The sequence below is a fragment of the Schistosoma haematobium genome, chromosome ZW, assembly GCF_000699445.3.
Source record: "Schistosoma haematobium chromosome ZW, whole genome shotgun sequence".
In the NCBI taxonomy this organism is placed as follows: Eukaryota; Metazoa; Platyhelminthes; class Trematoda; order Strigeidida; family Schistosomatidae; genus Schistosoma; species Schistosoma haematobium.
In genome coordinates, this window is record NC_067195.1 from 47,385,315 (window position 1) to 47,408,064 (window position 22,750).

Here is a 22,750-nt window from a genome sequence, read left to right on the forward strand (position 1 = left end):
GTGTCCAAGACTACTAAGCAATAAGAGTAGCTGGGTCGTAATAAGAGAAATTATTACAGTAGTATTATAGATTACTTGATTAATGACTTGTCGTATGAACACAATGCACTATATTATAAAATTAAACTACAGTAACCAACAAATGTAACTTAATCACTGATTTATTCTTTATAACAATTAAAGTTTATGAAACAATATATAGTTTAGAATAGACAGATTGTGGCTAGCAGTGAAATTCAGGACTCACGTTTCGTCTTATTTTGGGACGCGTCAGCTGTAAGATAATTCAAATAATATATAACTGTTTCAGATTGCTTTCTATTGATATTATGTTACGTATAAAATTCTTTATGCATGGTATTTTGAATGATTGTTTAAAATTTGTCATTTTTATACTATACTTTCACATTAATGTTGTATTATTATTCTTTTGAAATTCAAAATAACAATATTTTTAGGCAACCAAAATTTTCAACTCTATCCGTACTGGACAAATGAAAAATGTACAGAAATTTGCTTACTTTATGGTTTTGGATTTCGAAGCAACTTGTGAACAAGATAGAAAAATTCCAGTTGCTGTATGATAATAATTCATTTTTTGTTCTTGTTAATGTTTACATTTTTCTGAATACTTTGCACTGATTGAGTTGTATATTTAAGAAATCTTGTATATTTACTTAGTAGGATGTCAGTCAGTTGAGCTTGGATACATTATATTGTCGAATCGATTTTAGCTTTATTTAACTCATTAGGATCATCTGTTGTCATATAAAAATTAGATGTAACTCATGACTTGGTATAGATCAATTTTGCAACAGACTCACGAAGTATATATATATATTCATTATTCATACTTGTTCATTTGCATTTTCAATGTTTTTCTCAACACATGAACAAGATTAGTGCAAATTATATCTAAATAAATTTCATATTTGTTTTACAGTTCAATCTTTATCTCTTTTCAACAGATTTATTACAATTAGCTTTAATGGCTAATGTTTAACAGACAGTTACGTGTTTAAAATGTTAAGTATTTCTGCTTTCAATTAGACATCTGAAGAGATATCTTGAAGTGGTTTTGGTTATTTTCTAAAACTGTATTTTCTGATAACTTTCTTCTAGATTTACTTTATTCATTTATATCTGACTAGATATTTTTGGTAAATACAGGAAACTGAAGATTTTTTGAGAATCTCAAGTACTCACTTTGTTCAATATTATATTCACAAAATTGATTGAAAAGAAAGTGGATTTTTTGTTACAGGTTGGCATCGGTTAAACTATGTGTTAACAATAAGAGGTCACTGGAAAGTTTTTTCGTATTAAAGTCATTCATCATGTCTATCGATTGTGTATTATCATTCAGCTAAATGATATCAATCCGTTTGATCTATCGATCAGCTCATTTTATTCATTCATTTCAACACTTTAGAACTCATCCTTCTCCATAATAACTTTCTAGTCAGTCTTTGTCTTCTTTAAATCTTAACAATATGTTATGTCTTTCATGCTATGTATTGTGTCAAGTTTGTGTTCAAACAAATAAGTATCATTTTAGCCAAATAAATTATACGAACCATAAAAAGTTTATTAATCCAGATGCTTTTAATTAGATGATCAAAGCAACAGTGAAACTTCGTTTGGACCTATGATTCTACAACTTTCCAACTATAGATTAACACTTATCAATGTCGTTAGTTCGTAATTAACTCATTTTTTTTTATATCATCGTTTCTCAACTTCTGTCCATCAATATAAAATGTTATGTGTAACATGAAATATTCACAGATTCTGGCAAAATATTTCAATCATTATTTTTTTCGACATTGGAATTATTTGGATTTTGTCTTCACTCTCATAGTTGAAGAATGTTTTTTTCTTCATGTTTTTAGGAAATTATCGAATTCCCCGTTCTCATGATAAATGCTTCTACATTGCAAACTGAGGCTATTTTCCATCGCTATGTTCGTCCTACTGTTAATCCAACATTAAGCGATTTTTGTACAGAAGTAAGTAGAATTTGAAAAACTTGCTTTTTTCCTTGATAAAGCTCCAATTGGAGGATCGTAGTGTAGGAATCTATCTCTCATATGAAATGTTGACTAATCAGTTACTCATAATGACTTCCGTTACTCTAGATAAATCACTTACTAAGACACTTAGTTAATATAGTTTCTCGCAATGCTTCAAGTTGGCTTCAGTCTTCTTTTTTATCTCCTACAATGGGTTATTAACGACGCGCTAACAAGTATTGCAATATTAAAAGACTGGTAATAAGTAATGCACTATTTATTTGACAATAATCAGTTTGATATGGCCAGTACTTCATTTAAAGTTAGCTGAATATATTAAGAATCGTTATAAATTGAAAATGATTTCACGACTTCTTCCAAACGAATTTCTTTTCTTGTTTTCAAATCAAAGTTAAGCGCTTATACTGGTCTAAAACATTGGATACTATCATCATATTATACAGGTACTATAATTTGTAAAGCTGTCGTTTTTGTGTTTTTCATACACACTATAAGTCAATGTATATTTTATGATAATTATTTCTCATTTTTCTTAACAATTTGTCTATAAAATTAATTAATGTATATATCCTTCTCCAAGATGATCATTTCCTTCATCGATTGTAGCAAATTCATTTTCTACTGTTAAATAATTTATATTATTGATTACTACACTTAATTAATTTAAAGATTTACAATATTCAATTATATTGTGGTTATTTTTTATATATTACTTACTTACGTACTTACGCCTGTTACTCCTAATGCAGCATAGGCCGCCGACCAGCATTCTCCAACCCACTCTGTCCTGGGCCTTCTTTTCTAATTCCATCCAATTCTTGTTCATTTTTCTCATGTCTATCTCCATTATCCGGGGTAATGTGTTCTTTGGTCTTCCTCTTTTCCTTTGGCCTTGAGGATTCCATATGAGGGCTTGTCTTGTGACGCAGTTGGGTGCTTTCTTCAATGTGTGTCCTATCCACTCCCAGCGCTTCTTCCTGATTTCTTCCTCCACTGGGATCTGGTTTGTTCTTTCCCACAGTAGGTTGTTGCTAATAGTATTTTGCGTAGACAACTGTTAATAAACACTTATATCTTCTGGATGATGGCTTTCGTAGTTCTCCAGGTTTTCCACCCCATACAGTAGAACTGTCTTGACATTTGTATTGAGAACCCTGACCTTGGTGTTGGTTGACAGTTGTTTTGAGTTCCAGATGTTCTTCAGTTGTAAATATGCTGCTCTTGCTTTACCGATCCGCGCTTTCACATCTGCATCAGGCCCACCATGTTCATCAATGATGCTGCCCAAATATGTAAAGGCTTTTACATCTTCCAAATCTTCTCCGTCAATTGTGATTGGATTGGTGCATTCTGTGTTGTATCGGAGAATCTTGCTTTTCCCATTGTGTATATTGAGACCTACTGCTGCTGAGGCTGCTGCTACAATGGTCGTTTTCTCCTGCATTTGTTGTTGCGTTTGGGATAGAAGGGCCAGATCATCTGCGAAGTCTAGATCGTCCAACTGCATCCTAGATGTCCACTGTATCCCGTGTTTCCCTTCAGATGTTGACCTTTTATATATATATATATATATATATATATATATATATATATATATTGCTAATTATTTATTAGTCCTCAAAAATTAAATTGTCAATTCAGTGTAGCTTTTTAATGGAGCCATACTTCTACACAGTTTTACATTAACAAACATGTATCGTACATTATTGATCTTATTACATCAATCAATATATCAATCAGATTTATTGATTATTTAAATTCCTATAATTTTTTATTTCAACATGTATTTTTAACAACAAAATTTTTTTTGAATTAATACTATCACTAAATACATAGAATTTTCATTATTTTTCATAATAATTTAACTTATTAAAAAAATTAGTTTTATCAATAAAATTTAATAAAATGATAATGCAAATGTGAAACCTACTTTCATATTGATTAAATAAAAATATGTCACTAATTAAAGGAAATAAATCGCGGAGAATTCCTCGTCGTGCATTATTTGCTGACGCTGGGACTGGTTGGAGAGTTGGTCAGTGTATGATATGGTGTCGTGGTATGGAAGAAAGCTGCACAGAACTAGCATCTGTTGGACCTTCGCGACTCCCTGGTTGGAGTCCTAGAGATGGCGAAACACAGTGGCTAAAGACGTTATCAGATATGGCTCAGAATAGAAGCCAGTGGCGGTCCTACTGTAACCTTCTTTTGCTTTCTTTATAAAAGTGGCTGTAACTTCTTCAACTGAAAGAATTCTTTCTGGTTGTGCCTTTCTGTTTCTCCCATTATTATTGTTATTTCACTACCATACACTAATTTGTGGTCGTTATTGTTCTTTTTTTTTACGCACCTTACATTCTTTATCTGTTCCCGTTCTCATTGTTATGGTGTGGTGCATATGTGTCTTGTGCCCCCTTGTAACAATATTTATGTGTTCAAATAAAATAAAATAAGAATAAATAGCTAACATGTTTCAAAGTTCATTATGATGATACATGTATACTTATTTTTTATTATTTTGTGACAAGTTAATATATACCTTTAAGTATTAGATTTATCTTGTTAGATTAGGGTTTTTCTCTATGTCAAAAACCAGTTGTATTCAGTTGTTATGATTTATTTTCGTATTTTCCCGTAAATTATAATTATAGTTATTCAATGTCGAAATATAATCGTTTTTAAATTTCACCTCATAGCTCACTGGTATAATACAATCCATGGTAGACGATCAACCGGATTTACCGACTGTACTCAAAGTAAGCAGACGTAAATATATATACTCACAAGTCACATATTCATATACCTGAATTCCAGTCAAATTTTAAACTTAACAGTTGTTGATGCTACCTGGTTACGCAAACCGAAGTAGATAGAGCAGGGTTCGAACCTGAGGCTTAGTTGCTAAGATTGAAGCCCCTTTAACCACTGAGCTACCTCTCCATATATATATATATATATATATATATATATATATATATATATATATATATATATATATATATAGAATTTTATTTTAATAAAACTAATGAAACCACGAAAATTAATTGTAATGCTTCCATTTTCTGATGGTTGAATATTTGTGCTTAGCATAAATGTCGTTAATGTTAGTAAGAAATCATGTGTTTATGCTATTTGTTGTTTATTCGATAAACTATATATTTTTCTATCTTTAAGACATAATTAGGCAGTAGTTTATATTTCCATCTTGTCAAAAATAAGGTTGTCAGAATAAAATCTTATGTTTGGTCATATCATAATGATTTTTGTAATTTACCTTAGTTAAAAAACCACTAGTTACTAGGAGACACTAAAAAGCTGTTTTTTCGTAGTATTGAATTCCTGAATAGTATGCACTCACGACTCCACCGTGGATCGAACCCAAGAACTTTAGGTCTCTTAGCAAATCCTTGACCTTCAAATCACTGACTTGGCATCCAATAATTTATATGTTAGTTGCAATCAATTTGCGATATTTTTTACTGCTGTTGGTGATATTTGTGGTTGTATAACTCAGATCAGTTTGTGATGTAAACTATGAGATTCAACAATTTCTTGAACACCTCATAATATGACTAATCGATGTATCATTTCTTTTTTTTCAGACGTTTGATTCATTTTTAGATGAGAATAATTTAAAGATAATTCCGTATCAATTTGCTTTTGTGACGTGTGGTGACTGCGATTTAAAAACAGTGTAAGCGACATAACGTTTTTTGGTAAATTGTCATAAGACATTTCAGATAGTATTCAAATGTAATATTTTAAATCTAAAAATTTCTACACTGATACATCAAACAACTAGAAACAGTAAAAACGGAATTTATCTATGTTGTTAATTCAATAAATACACTGAGTTACATGAAAGTTTCAAGGGAACTTAGAAAATACTTTCAGGGAATTTGTAAAATATTGACGGCTGTTACAGAAATAGTACACTTAGGAAAACGTCTTTCAAAATGGATCATTTTCTCCAGAGAGGTCTTTGAAGAGTGCAAGGATATTACAAACCTTTAAACTGATTAAATGAATTTACAAAAAATTATGCTTATTATTCTAGCTAAACGTTTGGTGTTCAGAAAAAACATGAAACGATTAAGGCAGTTGAAAACCCGACTTCTAAGAACTTCAAGTGGTATCACGAAAAGAGTAAAGGGAAGATATATACGTTTGTAGCTACAAATGAGAAAAGGTTTAAACGACCTTACATTGATTAGCTTTGGATTTCTTAATATAGATTTTTTTATTATCTCAATTTGTGTATTTATTTGATAATATTTGTACATATCACATAGAATTTTATTTGCATTGCATATGATGTTGAACACCTGTAAGTCAATTTGTAGTTTTACGAGATAGGTAGGTTTTTTTCAAGCTGCATATTCGATTGGTTGCCTCATATTTCACTCATTAGTTATGTATTTCTCATCTGTATGCTTCTTCTGTATTTCTTCACTATCTCATTTTTTTGTTTATGTTACCCGTACTTATTTTGAAGCTTCGGTTGCACCAATACAGTTAATCTTTTGTGGAACTTCAAATCATACACTAGGTGGTCTGTAATTGATTACCGAAACTTGTGATCGTTAATTTATCACTACAAATGCTATTTAATATTATTTTTATCATATTTACCTTTATCCTCTACGTGGTCGTTGGTCGTATTCTGGTATCACTCCCATAGTTAATAAAAAGATCGGTCAACTGAATCAACAACCTTGTGGGGATGTCTACTGTAAAATAAAAGAAAACAACATAACATGATCACACTGACAATTAATATTCGAAGAATATGATCAAATAAATTTTTAGGTGTGTGAAAAAAAGGTTTTTATTCATTTACAAACAGATAATTCTTGACGTCAATAGAACTGCCGCTTCATTTCTATAAGTTGTTAAAGCTACTAAAATCACTTAAACTAATGATAATACTCCTATCACCAATAGCCAAAACTTGGTAAATATTGTCATTTTTATCTGTTATCTGCTCTCTACCTTTTAAATAAAAAAATCAATTCACTATGTTTTTAAAATTCTGTCAGATGTTGCGTTTAAAAGTATAGTACTATAGTAAACGAATGCTCAGGTGAGGAAGATCAGTTTACTATTTGATGCAAGACTACGGTTCTTTAATAAAATATGAAAACCATACATTAAATACATCATTTGCACATCTTTCATCAGTCATCCTTTACATACCTGATGATTCTTTCAAATCTTTTGTTATTACAATTTCTTTCTGTTTACCTTTCTGTTATCTCCAACTGAATCTTCTCAATCTTCTACAGGCATGCATTCCACTTCCGATTGGTATTGCATACTACTTATATCTGTCAATATTAGTAGCATACACCACAGTTCTACCTACTTGTTTTACTGATGAACTTTAATTGGAATATTTAAGTCTTTTTTAATCAAATATCTATTTGAAAGTTTTTTGTTTCTCTGATAGTCTATCCCATTTATATATATATGGACTGTGATACTGCCCGGGTGTCCGGACCGAAGCATGTGGTTTTCATAGGGGTCAACACCCGTTTCTTTCAACCTAAAGGTCTGATCCACAAGAACGCGGAGTAACGCCAGGAGATGTAGTCCCATGGTAGCCGTTGAGCAGCGATAGGTTCATACGCCATTTGCTCTTTCAGAATCCTAGAGCCTATATGAACCATTGGTGTGGAATCAGGGTTTTCCAACTCCTCTAAATGGATCATCCTTATCCAACATCCAGGTTAAAGCGCCGGACATTCACTTTTAGTCCTCTCAATTTCGTAAACAACACCCCCGCTACAGTAAGGTAGTGAGTAGGACTTCTCTGGCAGTGGTGTATACGCGTGGCTACTTGAGAGCATTTCGAGAAGGAGAGCTGACTTTCACCACCCTCCGTCGTACCAGGGCTTTCGGGGGCAAATAGAAACTATCTATTAATTCTTTTTTTTCAATCAATCTTTAGTGTATCATCAATTAGGCACCATAAATTGCTAATAAAAATGGTCATTCATTAATTTGTTTTCCGTGATTATAGATTATGTTATTGTTTACAAATGTAACAGGATTTTTACTTACATTGTGTTTTTCTTTTTTAAATTTTTATTACTTGCTTATGCCTGTTATCCCTTGTAGAGCATAGACCTCTGACCAGAAATCTCTAATTAACTCTGTTCTCTTCTTTCTATACATTCATAAAACTAATGTTTGTAATAATCTATCTTAGAAAATCCACATCATAATGTATAATTCGTTGAATTTTAATAATAATTGACATTCCATTGTATCAATCAAAATACGTATGTTAAATACTTTAAACACTACCTTTCGTTCTTTATATATTGTAATCTACCTAACTACTCGGCATTAGTTTAAAATATATTTGTCTGTATCGGCTGAATCTCATTTCAAATAAACTATTGATAAACTTGGCCGTAAATGGATAGTAATCCTATTAGTCAGCCATCGATATTGATTGATGTAAATAGTTGATAATTCGGCATTATAATTTTTTTAAAAATACTACGTCTACTATTATTACTAGCTTATTGATAGCTACTAAAGGAGCATTTATCGGTTAATAATGAAATTTAACTAGGCTCATTGAAGAATATGATCGATTTGTACAATTAGTTTCATTAATTGTACATAATTTAATAGATTATTTAATGTTGGTGAAATGCATTGTGTTAAGCAATAGCCTGTCTTATTGTTCCATTAAATGCCCTGATAAGGCTGAGAGTGAAAAAAGTCCATCCTCCTTATATTGCTTTCGTATGGCTAAGTGTTTATAACTACGTCCAGAGAATTCCTACTTCCTGCCTCCACATAATTAGAGTGTTTATATAAAAGTAAGACGACGAAAATAAACTTTCAGTGCTTAAGCTGGATTGCTGAATGTGTATTAGTAATATTGACAGTAACTTAATAACACTAATTACCCTTTTACAAACCACTGTTCTTTTCTTCATCTATTCTTTTTAATTTGTCACACCCGATGGACAGTGTCCGTGTGGTAAATGAAAGCAAATTATTTCGAATGATCTGTTTTATGGGGGGTTCGATCCCGTCTCCTACATATAGCATAGACTGTAAATATATGAATTTATTGCTCTAGTTGAGAAGAATTATATGACATTCCTGTCCCTTCGGTTATTTAATTCTAATAATCTTCTGTGATTATTATTATAGTCTATTTGTCCAAGTTTGACCCACTTCCTATGTCGAACTTTTATTATTTTATTAGTCTTAGCACTACTAGTACACATATCTTCTTACTATCGATTTGCACTTTTTACCTATTATGTGTGACTATTGAATCTAGTTCATTGCGATCATTGATTCATAAATTGCCTTAATTAACTTAGTATTTTAATTTATTCTTGTATATTTGTGTAGAGCTTGATGAAGATCTAAATTAGGACAATATTGTTCTCTTATATGTGTTGCTCCAAATCCCTTTAATTTGTCATGGTAAAATTTTTGATTAATTAATGGTTTTGTAATGTGATGTATATATATATCCTTGATGAAGGTTATTCAATCTTGAACGTGTGTATTAAAAGCCTATTGATAAAATGACATTTAGTCAGAATCGGGGACATTTCGATTTACTGGCCTGACTTAACACCGGTTAGTCTTATCCGTAGTCAACTTAGTAAAATTATTCTAATCTAATAATCACGATCAGTTTGCGGTTATTAAAAATTTGAATTAACTCATTTGTCAGTGATTTTGGTATGAGAGGTATTGATAGAGTTTGAACCAAGAACCTAGGTAGATGTTTCGATTGTTGATAATTACCAATCTCTGGGTGTAATCAGTTATAACCTAAAGTATACTGGATATCATTATTTCATTTCATATGGCAATGATTCACATAAGTACTTTTTATATAATTCTGTTGTATACTAATAATTTTGAGACTTAATTAAGCGAAACCAAATCGTATATATTACGTGCTCTGCTTGATTATGGCTAATATGGTATACGGCTTTGGTATTCGTATGCACGGAACTCAGTCGCAAAAAAAGAGACGGAAGAAGGCAAAAGAAGCGTTTATTGAGTAGGTGTACGAAATGTACGGAAATACAGGTGTATTGATACTTTTTGGACATAGATTATAACACCACTATAATCCAGCCAATCCGGAAGTAGGATGTTTGCACAACTATCCAATCACAACATGTCACGTTGATAATCTAGAAATATCTATCTGGTTTTGATTGAACGAAATCTCTTCGGCTCCGTTAGAGTCTCTGAAGGATATGTTGCACTTTCTGGGAGCCATCTCAACGGTTTATTTGCGTTATAATGACATAATGGTTAGTTTCCTTTCAAAATTAACAAATTTGTGCAAATTTTATATTTATTTAGGTTCGCTTTCTAATAAAAAGGATCATTTCTGTTTTTAAAACTTGTGACCTTGTGATAATATCTCTTTGCGATGCCGATTTGAGGTCATTAAAGTACATCAGGACATTTTTATTTGATGACGAACTGGACCAATGCCAACTGTCACCTTGTTTACGAATGTTATATATATATATATATATATATATATATATATATATATATCGAATTACCACTTTAGTTCAATAATTATTGATCACTTTCTGTCGGTTGATGGATTAAATAAATCTGTAAAATTTTACTACTGACTTATTATTAAACAGATATCTAGAACACCATATATATGAAATTCTAGTCAGAAAATACAACTATGACGATGATAATCATGATGATAAAAATCAGTTGAAGAAAGTCAATCAATAACATTGATGCAATATTTCCGTAGATGGTGATATTGATCCATACACTCATTGTATTATATTTATTGAATAATTGATAATTATGCAAAGTGTGTTTTAGTTTTAGTAAACTTAATTATTTAATCAGTTCATAAATATATTTCGATAATGTAATAAGAAGACGAAGATTATCAGAACTATGTGATATATTAGTGAAATACATTTCGAACAATCTGATCGAAATGTATTACACTAATATATCACATAGTTCTGATAATCTTCGTCTTCTTATTACATTATCGAAATTTATCAAAGGGACTAATTGCTTTAAATTTCATAAATATATGTTTATTATCAGTATAGGGTTGTGGAGATCATCGAGTTTTAATTGACATCATAAATCAATCAATGTTAGACCACTATTGAAAACCTGGAATCACTAGATGGATGTTTCGCCTTAGTATGGAATTCCTTAGTAGTACTCACTTAATAAGTGATTGCTGTGTATAAGAGTGTAATTTTCATTTGAGATTCCATTTTAAACATCTGAAGTTATCCACATCTGTTTGCTATGAAGAAAGTTAATATAATGAAAGATTTAGTTTAAAATTAGATCTCCAGTTTTAATTACAGTTATTTGCAGCACTCACCCATTAAATAAGCGAAAATATGGGACACTTCACATTTATTTGACGCCAGAAGACGACAAGATGACCTCAGTTATAGAAAAATTATAGTTACTGATGTATGGTATCTGATACGTGACCTTGATATTAAACTATCGTAATATGCTTTAGCAATATAATGCAGATTGAGTAACGTATATTATATTTATTGTACTATGCTACAGAAATTTTAATACGTTCTTGTTCTTTCTAGTTATGAAACAATCTGAGATTGTCTTGGTTATTGTGTTTGTATTACTGACATTTAACTGATGACTGGAATTAAAAGAAAAGCTTAGTTGGAGAAGAGTTCATACTAGTAACTTCTTAGCAGTCATCAACGCGGCAGTTTATTATTTACTAGTTCGTAGTCACTGGTTGTTGAGTTCGGCGTGTGAAAAGAAGGAATACACAGCTGTAATAAATACTGAATCGGAAATAAATATGTTTTCGCGAATTCATCAATTTTAGTTTTAATTAGTGGTGCGGTTTTTGACTATCCCGTCATTCTAATTCAAGACCTTATGAATGACTGGATAAAAATTGAATACTCAAATCAAACAATACCAACTTGACACATTTTCGGAATTGCATACTTTATGTTTAACCTCATTCATACTATTGGACATTGATATTTAAGATAGTTGGTTGATAAGATAGTGACTTATTTTTAGCCTAACTCAGCAAATTTAAATACATACTTTCCTATAGTTGAAATTATGAGTCAATTGAAGCTAGACCACCATGGAAAACACAAAAGTAATGGACGGCCGTTTCGTTCTAGTATGGGACTCCTCAGCAGTGCGCATCCGCAATCCCGCTCCCCGCGAGATTCGAACTTAGGACCTATCAGTCTCGCGCGCGAGCGCTTAACCATTAGAGCACTAGACCGTTATCCAACGGTATTAATGTCTAAAGTCAACCAATCCACGAAGTTGCGCCACCATCCACCATTGTCTTCAGTGAGTAATTGCTTCACAACAGACCTGGGTGAACTCCACTGGTAACGGCTTCTCACTAGAACTCCAGGAAATGCCTTATGAAGTCAGTCACTAGTGAGCAGATGATTATTATTAGAAGGGGTTTTGTGGAGATTTCTTAGGAATTTCAATAGTTGAAATCATGAGTCAATTGAAGCTAGACCACCATAGAAAACCTGGAAGCACTGGACGGCCGTTTCGTCCTAGTTATTCTCGATTGAGTGACATTTGTTTATTTCGAAAACTTATTAGAGCCCAAGCATTTTAATGTAAAGCATTAAGATATGATTATTGAAACCGACATTATATTAAATCGGTGGGAATGAAAGAAAAATATTTTAAGTTGGAAATTATGTTCTTGCATTTTGGTATTTAACTTCATTTTTAGTTTTTTTTTTCTCATATTCAGTTAATGTTAAGGTTAATAAACCTAAATGCACCAGATAAACGATTAGTTTATGACATCTGGCATTGAATTTATGTATTAGTTCATGCTCTTTTAAAGATATGTATTTAAGTCATTTATAGAAGTTTATACTTCGTTTATTTGTAAAGTATCTGATATCACTGATCAGTCTCAAGCAGTTATCTAAGATACGGTCTAGATGCAGTCTTAAGTGACCTATTTGATGTCGTTCACTTGTAGTGACTCAGTTTATTCACGTAACTATTTAAAGAGTATAAAATCAGATCATTCATGTGACAAATGAATTGTTCTAGACTTATTGATTATTTTTTACACCATATATTTGTCCTTGTTAATTTATTTAACGTTACGTTAGTCGTTTTTGTACAATTAATTATTAGTACTTGCCCATGTATTCTTTCACATACGTTTGCCTTTATATCTTTGAGGTGAAACCAAACCATACTAGCGCCCTTGAACTGATCAATTAGATTCAAGATGACGAATGTCGTAAGTATATGTAATTTATACAAAGCAGTTATGAATACACCGTTTAGATTTTATGCTTTAACTAATTTGGATGATGAAACAATTATGGTATAGCAGCTCACTTGCAATTGAGTATGTTGACATTTAATTTGGCTAAGCCCTTTTGTTAACTTATTTAGCGGACAGAGACATCCGTGCTATAACAACTTATCTATATCTTTGTACCTTTATTATTGTTGTGCTTGTATGAAACATGTGTGCTTGAACATTACTTACTTCCTACTCATATCTTCACTCTTCTAACCTTAATATTAGTCGCTTAATTGATTCGATGATTTACTCATTTCCCTATGTATATATATGTATATTTTAATCCTATTCATTTTGACTCGCTCATTCGACTCGCACACTCACTCGCTTGCTCAGTTGCTTTTCAACGCTACTCTTTCATGCTTGCTTAGCGTACCTGCAATTTTGGAGAACTGTGTGGGGTGCAATAATAAACGTAATCAGCACTTCGTATTCGCCTTCTGATTAATACACCGTTGGGAGTTATTTAGTGTTGGTTATCAGGATGAATTGTATACGAAGTTTAAGAATTATATTGAATACCGACCATTCAGGATACGAAATAGAACATTACAGAAAGCTATTTTGAGTGGGTTTCAAATAGAAAGACATAAACTCTTACTTAGGATAAGACAGTATATCCTACCTGAAACTATGTATAGGGGCGATGGGAGAGCCTATGGATGCTTTACAGGCACAGTTATTTCTATCAAGTATCCGTTTATAAATGGTATTTTGTGAACCCTAGAAAGAGTGTATACAACAACAATTTTGAAGCTATGTGGTCAAGATTCAAGGACTACCTTCAACTATATAAAGGCTCCAGAGGAAGAATAATTGATGGTTACGTGGACGGATTTTTTTTGCCTCACTTATTATGATTTTCGTCCCAGTGAAATCTTTTCTGACCTCTATAAATTCATTAACCATTTTCAAACTATATATTCATTGTATTTTTTCATTTTCTCACCATACATATTTCCTTTACATAATCTGCATTGTGATTGCGTCATATCTGATTGGGCGTTTTCAGGGTCACTCTCAGAACTCCTGAAGGTCGTCAGTGTAGTTTTATTTCTGTGTTTCTCTTTTCAGTAGCACCGTTGTCTACTTGGGGTTATCCGTAATATCATTTACGAAATTAATTATGGGATCTATATTTTAACCGGGTTGACCTGTGGCTACACAATATTTAGACGAACATTTCTAAATGCTTCGTAATTTCACCACTATATACGTTAGGGATTATGCTAATCCATAGTTTGGAATTAGTTTTTTTTATGAAAAAGATCTTAACCAGGTATCATTAGATATGCCAATCAGCAAATCTTGATTGCTACTTTTCCATATATATTTATACATATATACTCAATTATACAGCTTCATTTACAATTTTCCCCTTTGACCAATTGGCTGTTTTGTAATATGTTATACATAATACAGTTATATAAAGTTTCTTTAAATGTTCAGTTTTTTACATGAATAAATTTTTAATTCATCCACTTAAATACCTTTCTGTGTCATCAAAATTTTTGATACTTACATTTACATAACTGGTTATTCTCAATTTAAATTACTGATTTTCTAAATTTTGCCTTAATATCAGTCAATTAAAGATATTTAAATTGACTCATGAATTCAACTATTAAAATTACTACAATCTCCACAAATCCCCATTCTGATAATAATCATCATGTACCGACTAGTGACTGGCTTCAAGATGTACTACTTGGGGTTCTAGTGAGAAGCTGTGACCAGTAGAGTTCAGCCGTATCTGTTGTGAGGCAATCACTCACTGAAGACAATAATGGACGGTGGCGCAACTTCGTGAATTGGTTGAAGTTAGGAATTAAAACCGTTGGATGCCGGCTCAGTGGTCCAGTAGTCAAGCCTTCACTCACGAGGCCGAAGGTTCTATGTACGAATCCCACGAGTAGGTTCGTGGATGCGCACTGCTGAGGAGTCCCACACTCGGACGAAACGGCTGTCCAGTGCTTCCATGTTTTCCATGGTGGTCTGGCTTTAAATGACTCATGAATTCAACTATTATATATATGATTTATAAAAACCAGTTGGAAATACTTCGTACTTTTTTAAGCATAGCAACACCGCGTATGTTCCATGTTAGTACATTTCTTTGTTTTATGTATAATATTTAATCTGTTGTTATTGAAATGAAAACATTTGATAAGAAATATTTAGCGAATAGATAAATTTTATAATTTATTTGTTGATTTACTTATGCTTTTTTATTACACAAAAGGTCACTGTCATATTAATTTTTGTTTTTTATAATTCCATCCATTTTACTTTTGTCCTTTTTAAGAGTATGACGTCAAAGTATTCTTCAACTATTCACGATCTAGTAGTCTATACTAACAAATAGTATAAAAAATCAAACTAGGAATAATAAGTTTTAATTCCTTATAAACATTTATGAAAGTTAAATCTTAATCGATAAACAACCTTGCATGTTGTCTTTCTATGATAATCATAAACTTTTCCGAACATTTGAATTGATTCCAGTTACTTCCGGTGTGTAGTAGAGGTGTAATCTTGTGCATTTCAATAATTTATTTTTTAACTTAGCATATAACAGAGAAAGCTGTTTCCATCATGATACTATGTCCATTGTCTGTGAGATAGGAAAGAATGGCGCAGCTTATAGACTTATTGACACCTTAGTCCAATCACCTGTGCACATGTTCTCGAATACGTAAGGATAACCCTCTCTGAGTACGGCTTATGTTACCAGCTCCTCTAGAGCAGTTTAACTGATAAACGTATATTGACAAACCAATTATTGCTACCTTATACTTGATTATCTGAATCATCATTGAGCCAGTTGGGTAATTAATATGCAATTTATCGAAACTGAAATTCGTTTTAGTGAATGTATAAGAATATTCCTCACTACATCACCTTCGAAATCAAGTCTTAGAGTGTTTTCTTCTCAATCATAGCAGTCTGTGGCTTGTTTTCCAGTTCAATCATTTATTTATTTGTTCCATTTATAAATTATTTGTTTTGCAGTAACATTACCTTTTATTCAAGTAACTTTTCTCCCACACTATTTTCAAGGTATATTCGTTAGTACATATTACAACCTTCATCTACTTTTCCTTTCATAGAGATCTATACTAGCTCTTCTATAACAAATTCTTAATTATACATTAATCTTCTTTTATTTCAAATCACCTTATCACCAAAATAAACACGACACACTATATCCCAATTTATACTTGTTATTTTATATTAGATTTTTTTATTGGCACTCATCATCTTTAGTCATTAACTATTGTTTTATCCTTTGTTGCATGATCTTTTTAATTTAACCAGTGATCCATTTCGTTAGTATTAATATTCATTAAATGTGTCGTTCACTGTTTTCATCTTATATTACTGATTTTAACCATATCATTCATGTAATGTAACACGATATTCATGTATTTATAACTATAAAGTCTAAAAGAGATATCAAATATGATTGTTCGTTGATAAATTGTGCGTTTATAATTTTCTGTGAGAATTTTTTCAAGTAACCACAATATTCAGTTTGTAAATGGTTACACTTTCAATGTTGATAGAGAAAGCATATAGGCTGATATCTTAAATATTCATAGGGATTTGTATTGTTCATTTCTTAACTTTCAGCAGTCTCGGTGAGACTATAATTTATGGACAACCTTTGAGCGACGCCAGACTGACCTTGAAAGTGTTCACCTAATAACCAGGACTAAATGAGGGCTATAAACCTGCGTGAGGAATTGGAATTATGATTTACAGTTGATGATTGAGGTTAGAAATTAGATTTAGGGTTTTCATCACGAACTGACATAAGCTATAATGCCAAAACTTTATTTATCCGAATGAATGAGTGGATTTTGCGTCAAAATCCGAGACCTGTTATCTTATACGTGATTGGTTCGTTCATAAATTATAGTCTCGCCACAATCTCTATTGGTATTTATACATGTTTAGCGGATCTCCTTGATTTAGCTTTCTTTTTGTTACAAATTCTTGTGTTTTTGGCTAGTAGCTTAAAGTGGAACCGTGGATGAGCACTTCACCTTATTTAGAACTAGTTAACTGAGTACATCATTATCTCATTCGTAGTGTCAGCACTGCGATTCAAACCTACTACCTTCCTATTTTCAATGTTCTGTTGGCATTACTATTTGTACAGTCATACTTTATGTACTTTAATTACTTATTAAAACTCAACAATAGAGTAAATCAAATACCTATTTATCTGTTCTACTTAGGTTACCAAGGCAATGCAAGGTTCTAGGTATAGATGTTCCTGACTACTTCAAACAATGGATAAATTTAAAACAGGTTAGTTTATTCCAGTAACAATACACGTTTATTCTTTATTCTATTAAACCTTTAAACCGATAATCAGTAATGATTATGATCTCTATATTAATACTGTATCCTTGATTACAATTCAGTATGTAATATTACGTCAACTTCCTATTTTGTATACGTTATGGAAATTTAAAATGTATTAAGATGTTTTGCAACGGTGATTATTAGCCAGTGACCTCCATCCACGAATGCTTTTGACCAGTTTTGCCGTCATAACATACTTTTTGATTCCTCAATATGTTTTAGTCTCCAATCGTTTTTAAAAAGAAGAAAATAAATCAATTGTTGTGGTAGTTTTAGTTAAATTTTACAGCAGTCAACTTGACAATAGGTTGTTAACGTAAAAACTCACATGTACTTAAGATTATCATAAAAGAAGATGCATATTTATTACTTTTTCTGTTCTGGTTAACGAAACACAAATCTCTACTTATTTGGTATTATTTCCAGAAGTTCTCATTACTCTAAAATCCCTTGCAACAATATCGAGCATTACTATCAACTTGTAATGTTTTTCTTTTTGCATTTTACAGAATAAAACTAATTTCAAAATCACCTGATTTTATCTGTATAAGATGTGATAAAATTTTGTAGACTTAGCAAAGCGAGTATTATTTTCTGGAAAAAACATGTGGATCAAACTTGTCAATATGATCACTTCGTATTCTTTACATACGAAACAGTATCATGTAAATATAAAAATTAACTGATCACTTTGCATATTATAGAGCGTTTTGTCTACATGTATATTTTTTGAGCACATTTTCAACTAACTTATCAAACTGGAGTCTTGGAGTAGTTATGACTGAGACAAGTTAAACTCAATCATTAAGATTTTTTACGTTTCTAGGAGATAAGTTAATACTATTAGTACTAAAGCAGGGAATAAGATAGTAGTTTAGTCAAGTAGATAATAGGGAGAATTACATTATGCATAATATAATGAACAGTAACGTAAGGTCCAATAAAACTAAAGTAATAGAAGATAGTCATGGTTATATAAGAATACAACCTTTTCATTGATAAGTAAGTAGAGACAAACCGGACCAAGTGGATTGGCGGTTGTTTAAATTAATATTTTTGGCCGCTTTAGTTATGGATCATAACTAGCTCTTAATTATTAAATGTGTTCTTGTCCTATTTCGACCTTGAAGATAGATAATCAAAATACATCTCATTAACCAATAAAGGTACACTGTAATCGTCCTTGATTCATACATATTCTGTGATGACTAGAAACGTAACTAGGCGGCAGAAATCGCAATGATATAGTTAGCTTAAAATTTCATTAGCTAGCCACAATTTTAGTTGTTTTAATGTCTATAACTTGAATCCAGTTGCCCGTTGGTAGTTGTAAATAGATCAGTATCGAAAATTTAAACCCGTCTCATGGGTGAATTTATCAGTAAAAATAATATCAAATATTATATTTGTCGAGTTGGAAATTCGGATCGAGTAATAGATATTTCTTGGTTGTTTTATTATTTATCATTTCATTCGTAGCATCCTTTCACACAATGTATGGAAATACGATAGTTTATAAACTGCTTAATAATTTTTTTGGTTTCATAGGTATATTGCGATGTTATGGGTCAATTTCCATTCGGTATGATGTCCATGCTGTCGGGACTAAATATAAAACACACTGGTCGTCATCACAGTGGTATTGGTAATGTGTAGTATTGTCATCATTATTTTTATTTTTACTCACTTCATAGTCTCAGGAACTAAGTTAATCTATAGTTTTAGACCACCAGTAAAAGCCCGGAAGCACTGAAAGATCGTCTCATTTTAGCAGGAGACTCTTCATCGGTGAGTGCTGGACTTGAATGCTTAACCTCCAAACCACTGAGCCAGCATTCAACGGTGTTAATTCCTAACGTCAATCAATCCGCGATATTGTGCTACCATCTATATTGAATTTATTTTGAAACGGATTTGTTGAAAATGTTTCTTTATTCATTATATGTGTACGTATGAGCGATGTCATCCGTATTGTTGGCTCGTACTAAACTTTTATCTTAAAAGCAAATTCATAGCAGTTATTTGGTATTGTTGAATTCTCAGTAGCTCTTTAAAAAAGCCTATTTATGAAACTTAGATTATTACTATCAAATTCACCGCGATCTTTATCTTGATTCGGCTGTTGTTTTCATACTATTTTATTGTTACATGATAGAAAAATAAGTGATGTAAGTTTGTGAATCATTGTTTCTATTAGTTAATAAGTAGTCGATAAAAGTAAACTCGATACTATTTCTCAGAATTTCCTTTAAATGCAGGCTGAAAAATTTCATTCAATCAAAGGCGATGTAGGATTTTGCAAATCTCAACGATAATGTCTAAACCTATTGATTAGGTTCATTATAACCGTTAACGAATTCACAAACTGATATTACATCTTCACTTGACCGCCCTTAGATTTCTTACATCTTTTCTGATTGTCACTCATTTGATGACTGCATGATACATAAACAATGACATCTGCAATTGAATACTGGCAAACCGCGTTTGTGTTTTATTACCATAGTCCATCTCACATAGCTATAAACTAATTAAACTAGACTCTTAAGTATTGTACATTTCTTAGTAAATATTTATCCAGTCTAAAAATGTATTTCAATATCTTTGTTCACAGGAGTTAAACTAAAAAGTTTTGAAAATTAGTACTCGTTTTATCAAGTTATTACTAAGTGCTTAAGTTGTCCGTTGTTGATATTAACGAATAAATTTTAATAAGCCACCGTTGACATCACTACATTCTGTATATATTGCCTCGATATAGCCATTTTTACAAATCATTTAGACTAAGTGGTTTGTAGCTAAACGTTATTGGCTCTCTAGACTCAGTAGCTTAATAGGTATAGAATTGGTCATTTAAAGCGAAAGGTACTCTGTTCGAGCCCCATTATGAGCATCCGTACTGGGATGCAGGCACATCTAACCAACTAGTCAAAGACAAGACGAAAATAACTTCCTGGATTCGATTGCTAGCTATAGTTTATTTATTCTGCATAACTCGATGCTTATTTAGAATATATATTAGTATTTTTTCGCATTTTATTGTTATTGTTTTCGTGATTTCATTCTAGATGATTGTCATAATATCGCAAATATTTTATGTGAATTAATTCGATGTGGTGCTGCTCTAGATATTACTGGAAACATAAAATAGTATATCTTGTTTCAACATATGTTGGTGTGTAATTAGTTCATTTTTTTCTGTCAGAAAATGTATATATTCCATCTTGCATGAAATATTCCATATTAAACCTGCGGATAAGATAGCATGCCATAATCAGTACAAAATTTTGAGTGAAATGAATAACAGAATTCGATTCGGTGCCAAAAGATAAAATTATTATGCAAATGTAAATATCAAAAGTAATAAATATACAATCAAGTGTTAGATAAAGTGTTACTGTTACATTAAAGGTGTATGTGGAGGAATTTTCATGCATTCACATCAAGACATACAGAGTATTCTTACAGTATTAGAATTGAAAATATATGTTGCAATTAATAAGATATGATTACAGTATTAACTAGATTTAATATTATCGGCTTATGTACACACTCAAGAATATGACTATAGATTTACGTCACACTGGATACCAAAAGTTATCGGAAATTAAGTCGGCTACTGAATCCGATTAATTAGTGTGGATTAGTAATCAGGAGGAATTAGGACAAGAAAAAAATGAAGACACATAATGTACATAGATTTAACACTGTCCCCCCACTCACCAAAAAGGACGACGTGACTTTCCCTACTTTCACTGAATAAGTAAAAGAAAATTATAGCACGACCGTTACTGGATCTCATTCTAAACCATGTCTGATGACGTCTCAATCTACTGTATTGCACCACCTCTGGGATGCTGACCAGGGATTCGTGAAGGACCGACAAAAGTCAATCCTCTGCAGCTGTTTTTCGTAACTCAACACCATGTTATGCACTGCATACTACTTCACCTTTTCCGTACACTGTCGAACCTCTGCATTACTAACATAGTTTTGCCACTGAATGTCAGCGATCTCTCGGAGACAACGATGATGAAACACAGAAAGTTGTCTGGAACCCTCGATTCGGATAGGCAAGGTTTCACAAACAGCTCTCATTGACACATCGTGGGTCCGACCTTTTACAGCCAGACTAACCGTGGAGGCGCTAAAGATGACCAAGAATGACATCAGCCGCTCTGGCTTTCACCAGATGTAAATTGATATCGCCACTCACGCCACCACCAGCACTTACGCAATTACCTAGATACACGAACCTCTTGACTACTTCTATCTGTTCACTACCCGGGGTGAGTGCAGGATCAGGGTCCTGCCAGTCTTGTAAAAGTACTTTGCGCTTGGAAGGTGCAAAGCACATACCATACCTACGGACACTGATTGTCAACTGATTAAGTGCGGATTGCATGCCTTGGGCATTATCGCACAGTAAGACAATATCGTCCGCATACTCAAGGTCGAGAAGTCTTTCTCCAGGCAACAGATCCACACCACCATTACTTACATTCATCAGAGCTGTTTCCAGAATGTCATCGATGGCAAAGTTGAAGAGGAATGGTGAGATTGGGCAACCCTGCCTAACCCCACTGCTCGAATGGAACAATGGAGAGAGGTGGTTGTATGCCCTCACTCTGCCTGAGGTGTTTTTATATAGGGCTTTCAGGATGTTAATAAACTTCTCAGGCACACCCTTCTTCAATAGACAATCCCAGAGAACAGTCCTGTCCAACGAATCAAAGGCAGCCCTGATGTCAAGAAACACTACGATTATTGGCCTTTGATAAGTATGACGGTGTTCTAACATTTGGCGGAGGGTGAAGATATGATCAATACATCCTCGCCCGGAACGAAACCCAGCCTGCTCCTCGCGAGTCAATCTTTCTCGGGTTTTGAACAACCTACGAAGAATGACGGAAGCCAATAGCTTGGACGCAATCGGAGGTAGACTTATCCCCCGATAGTTGTTACAGGAATGGCGTGA

At 32.5% G+C, this 22,750-nt stretch overlaps 1 protein-coding gene across 2 annotated transcripts; it reads left to right on the forward strand.

The window, feature by feature from the left end:
- Nucleotides 1–457: 457 nt before the first annotated feature.
- ERI3_1 (ERI1 exoribonuclease 3) lies at nt 458–22,077 on the forward strand (the record flags this gene model as incomplete). Of its 2 annotated transcripts, XM_051211576.1 has the most annotated exons (8): nt 458–578; nt 1,893–2,009; nt 4,730–4,789; nt 5,636–10,342; nt 10,395–17,715; nt 18,282–18,437; nt 19,321–19,417; nt 20,841–22,077. In XM_051211576.1, the coding sequence occupies 4 exons, from the start codon at nt 495–497 to the stop codon at nt 5,729–5,731; spliced, it is 357 nt and encodes a 118-aa protein (XP_051071650.1). In that variant the 3' UTR covers nt 5,732–10,342; nt 10,395–17,715; nt 18,282–18,437; nt 19,321–19,417; nt 20,841–22,077. The 2 variants fall into 2 exon arrangements, with proteins under 2 accessions (XP_051071650.1, XP_012800421.1); XM_012944967.2 differs by lacking the exon at nt 18,282–18,437 and having other exon boundaries at nt 495–578; nt 5,636–5,727; nt 17,643–17,715.
- Nucleotides 22,078–22,750: the final 673 nt, after the last annotated feature.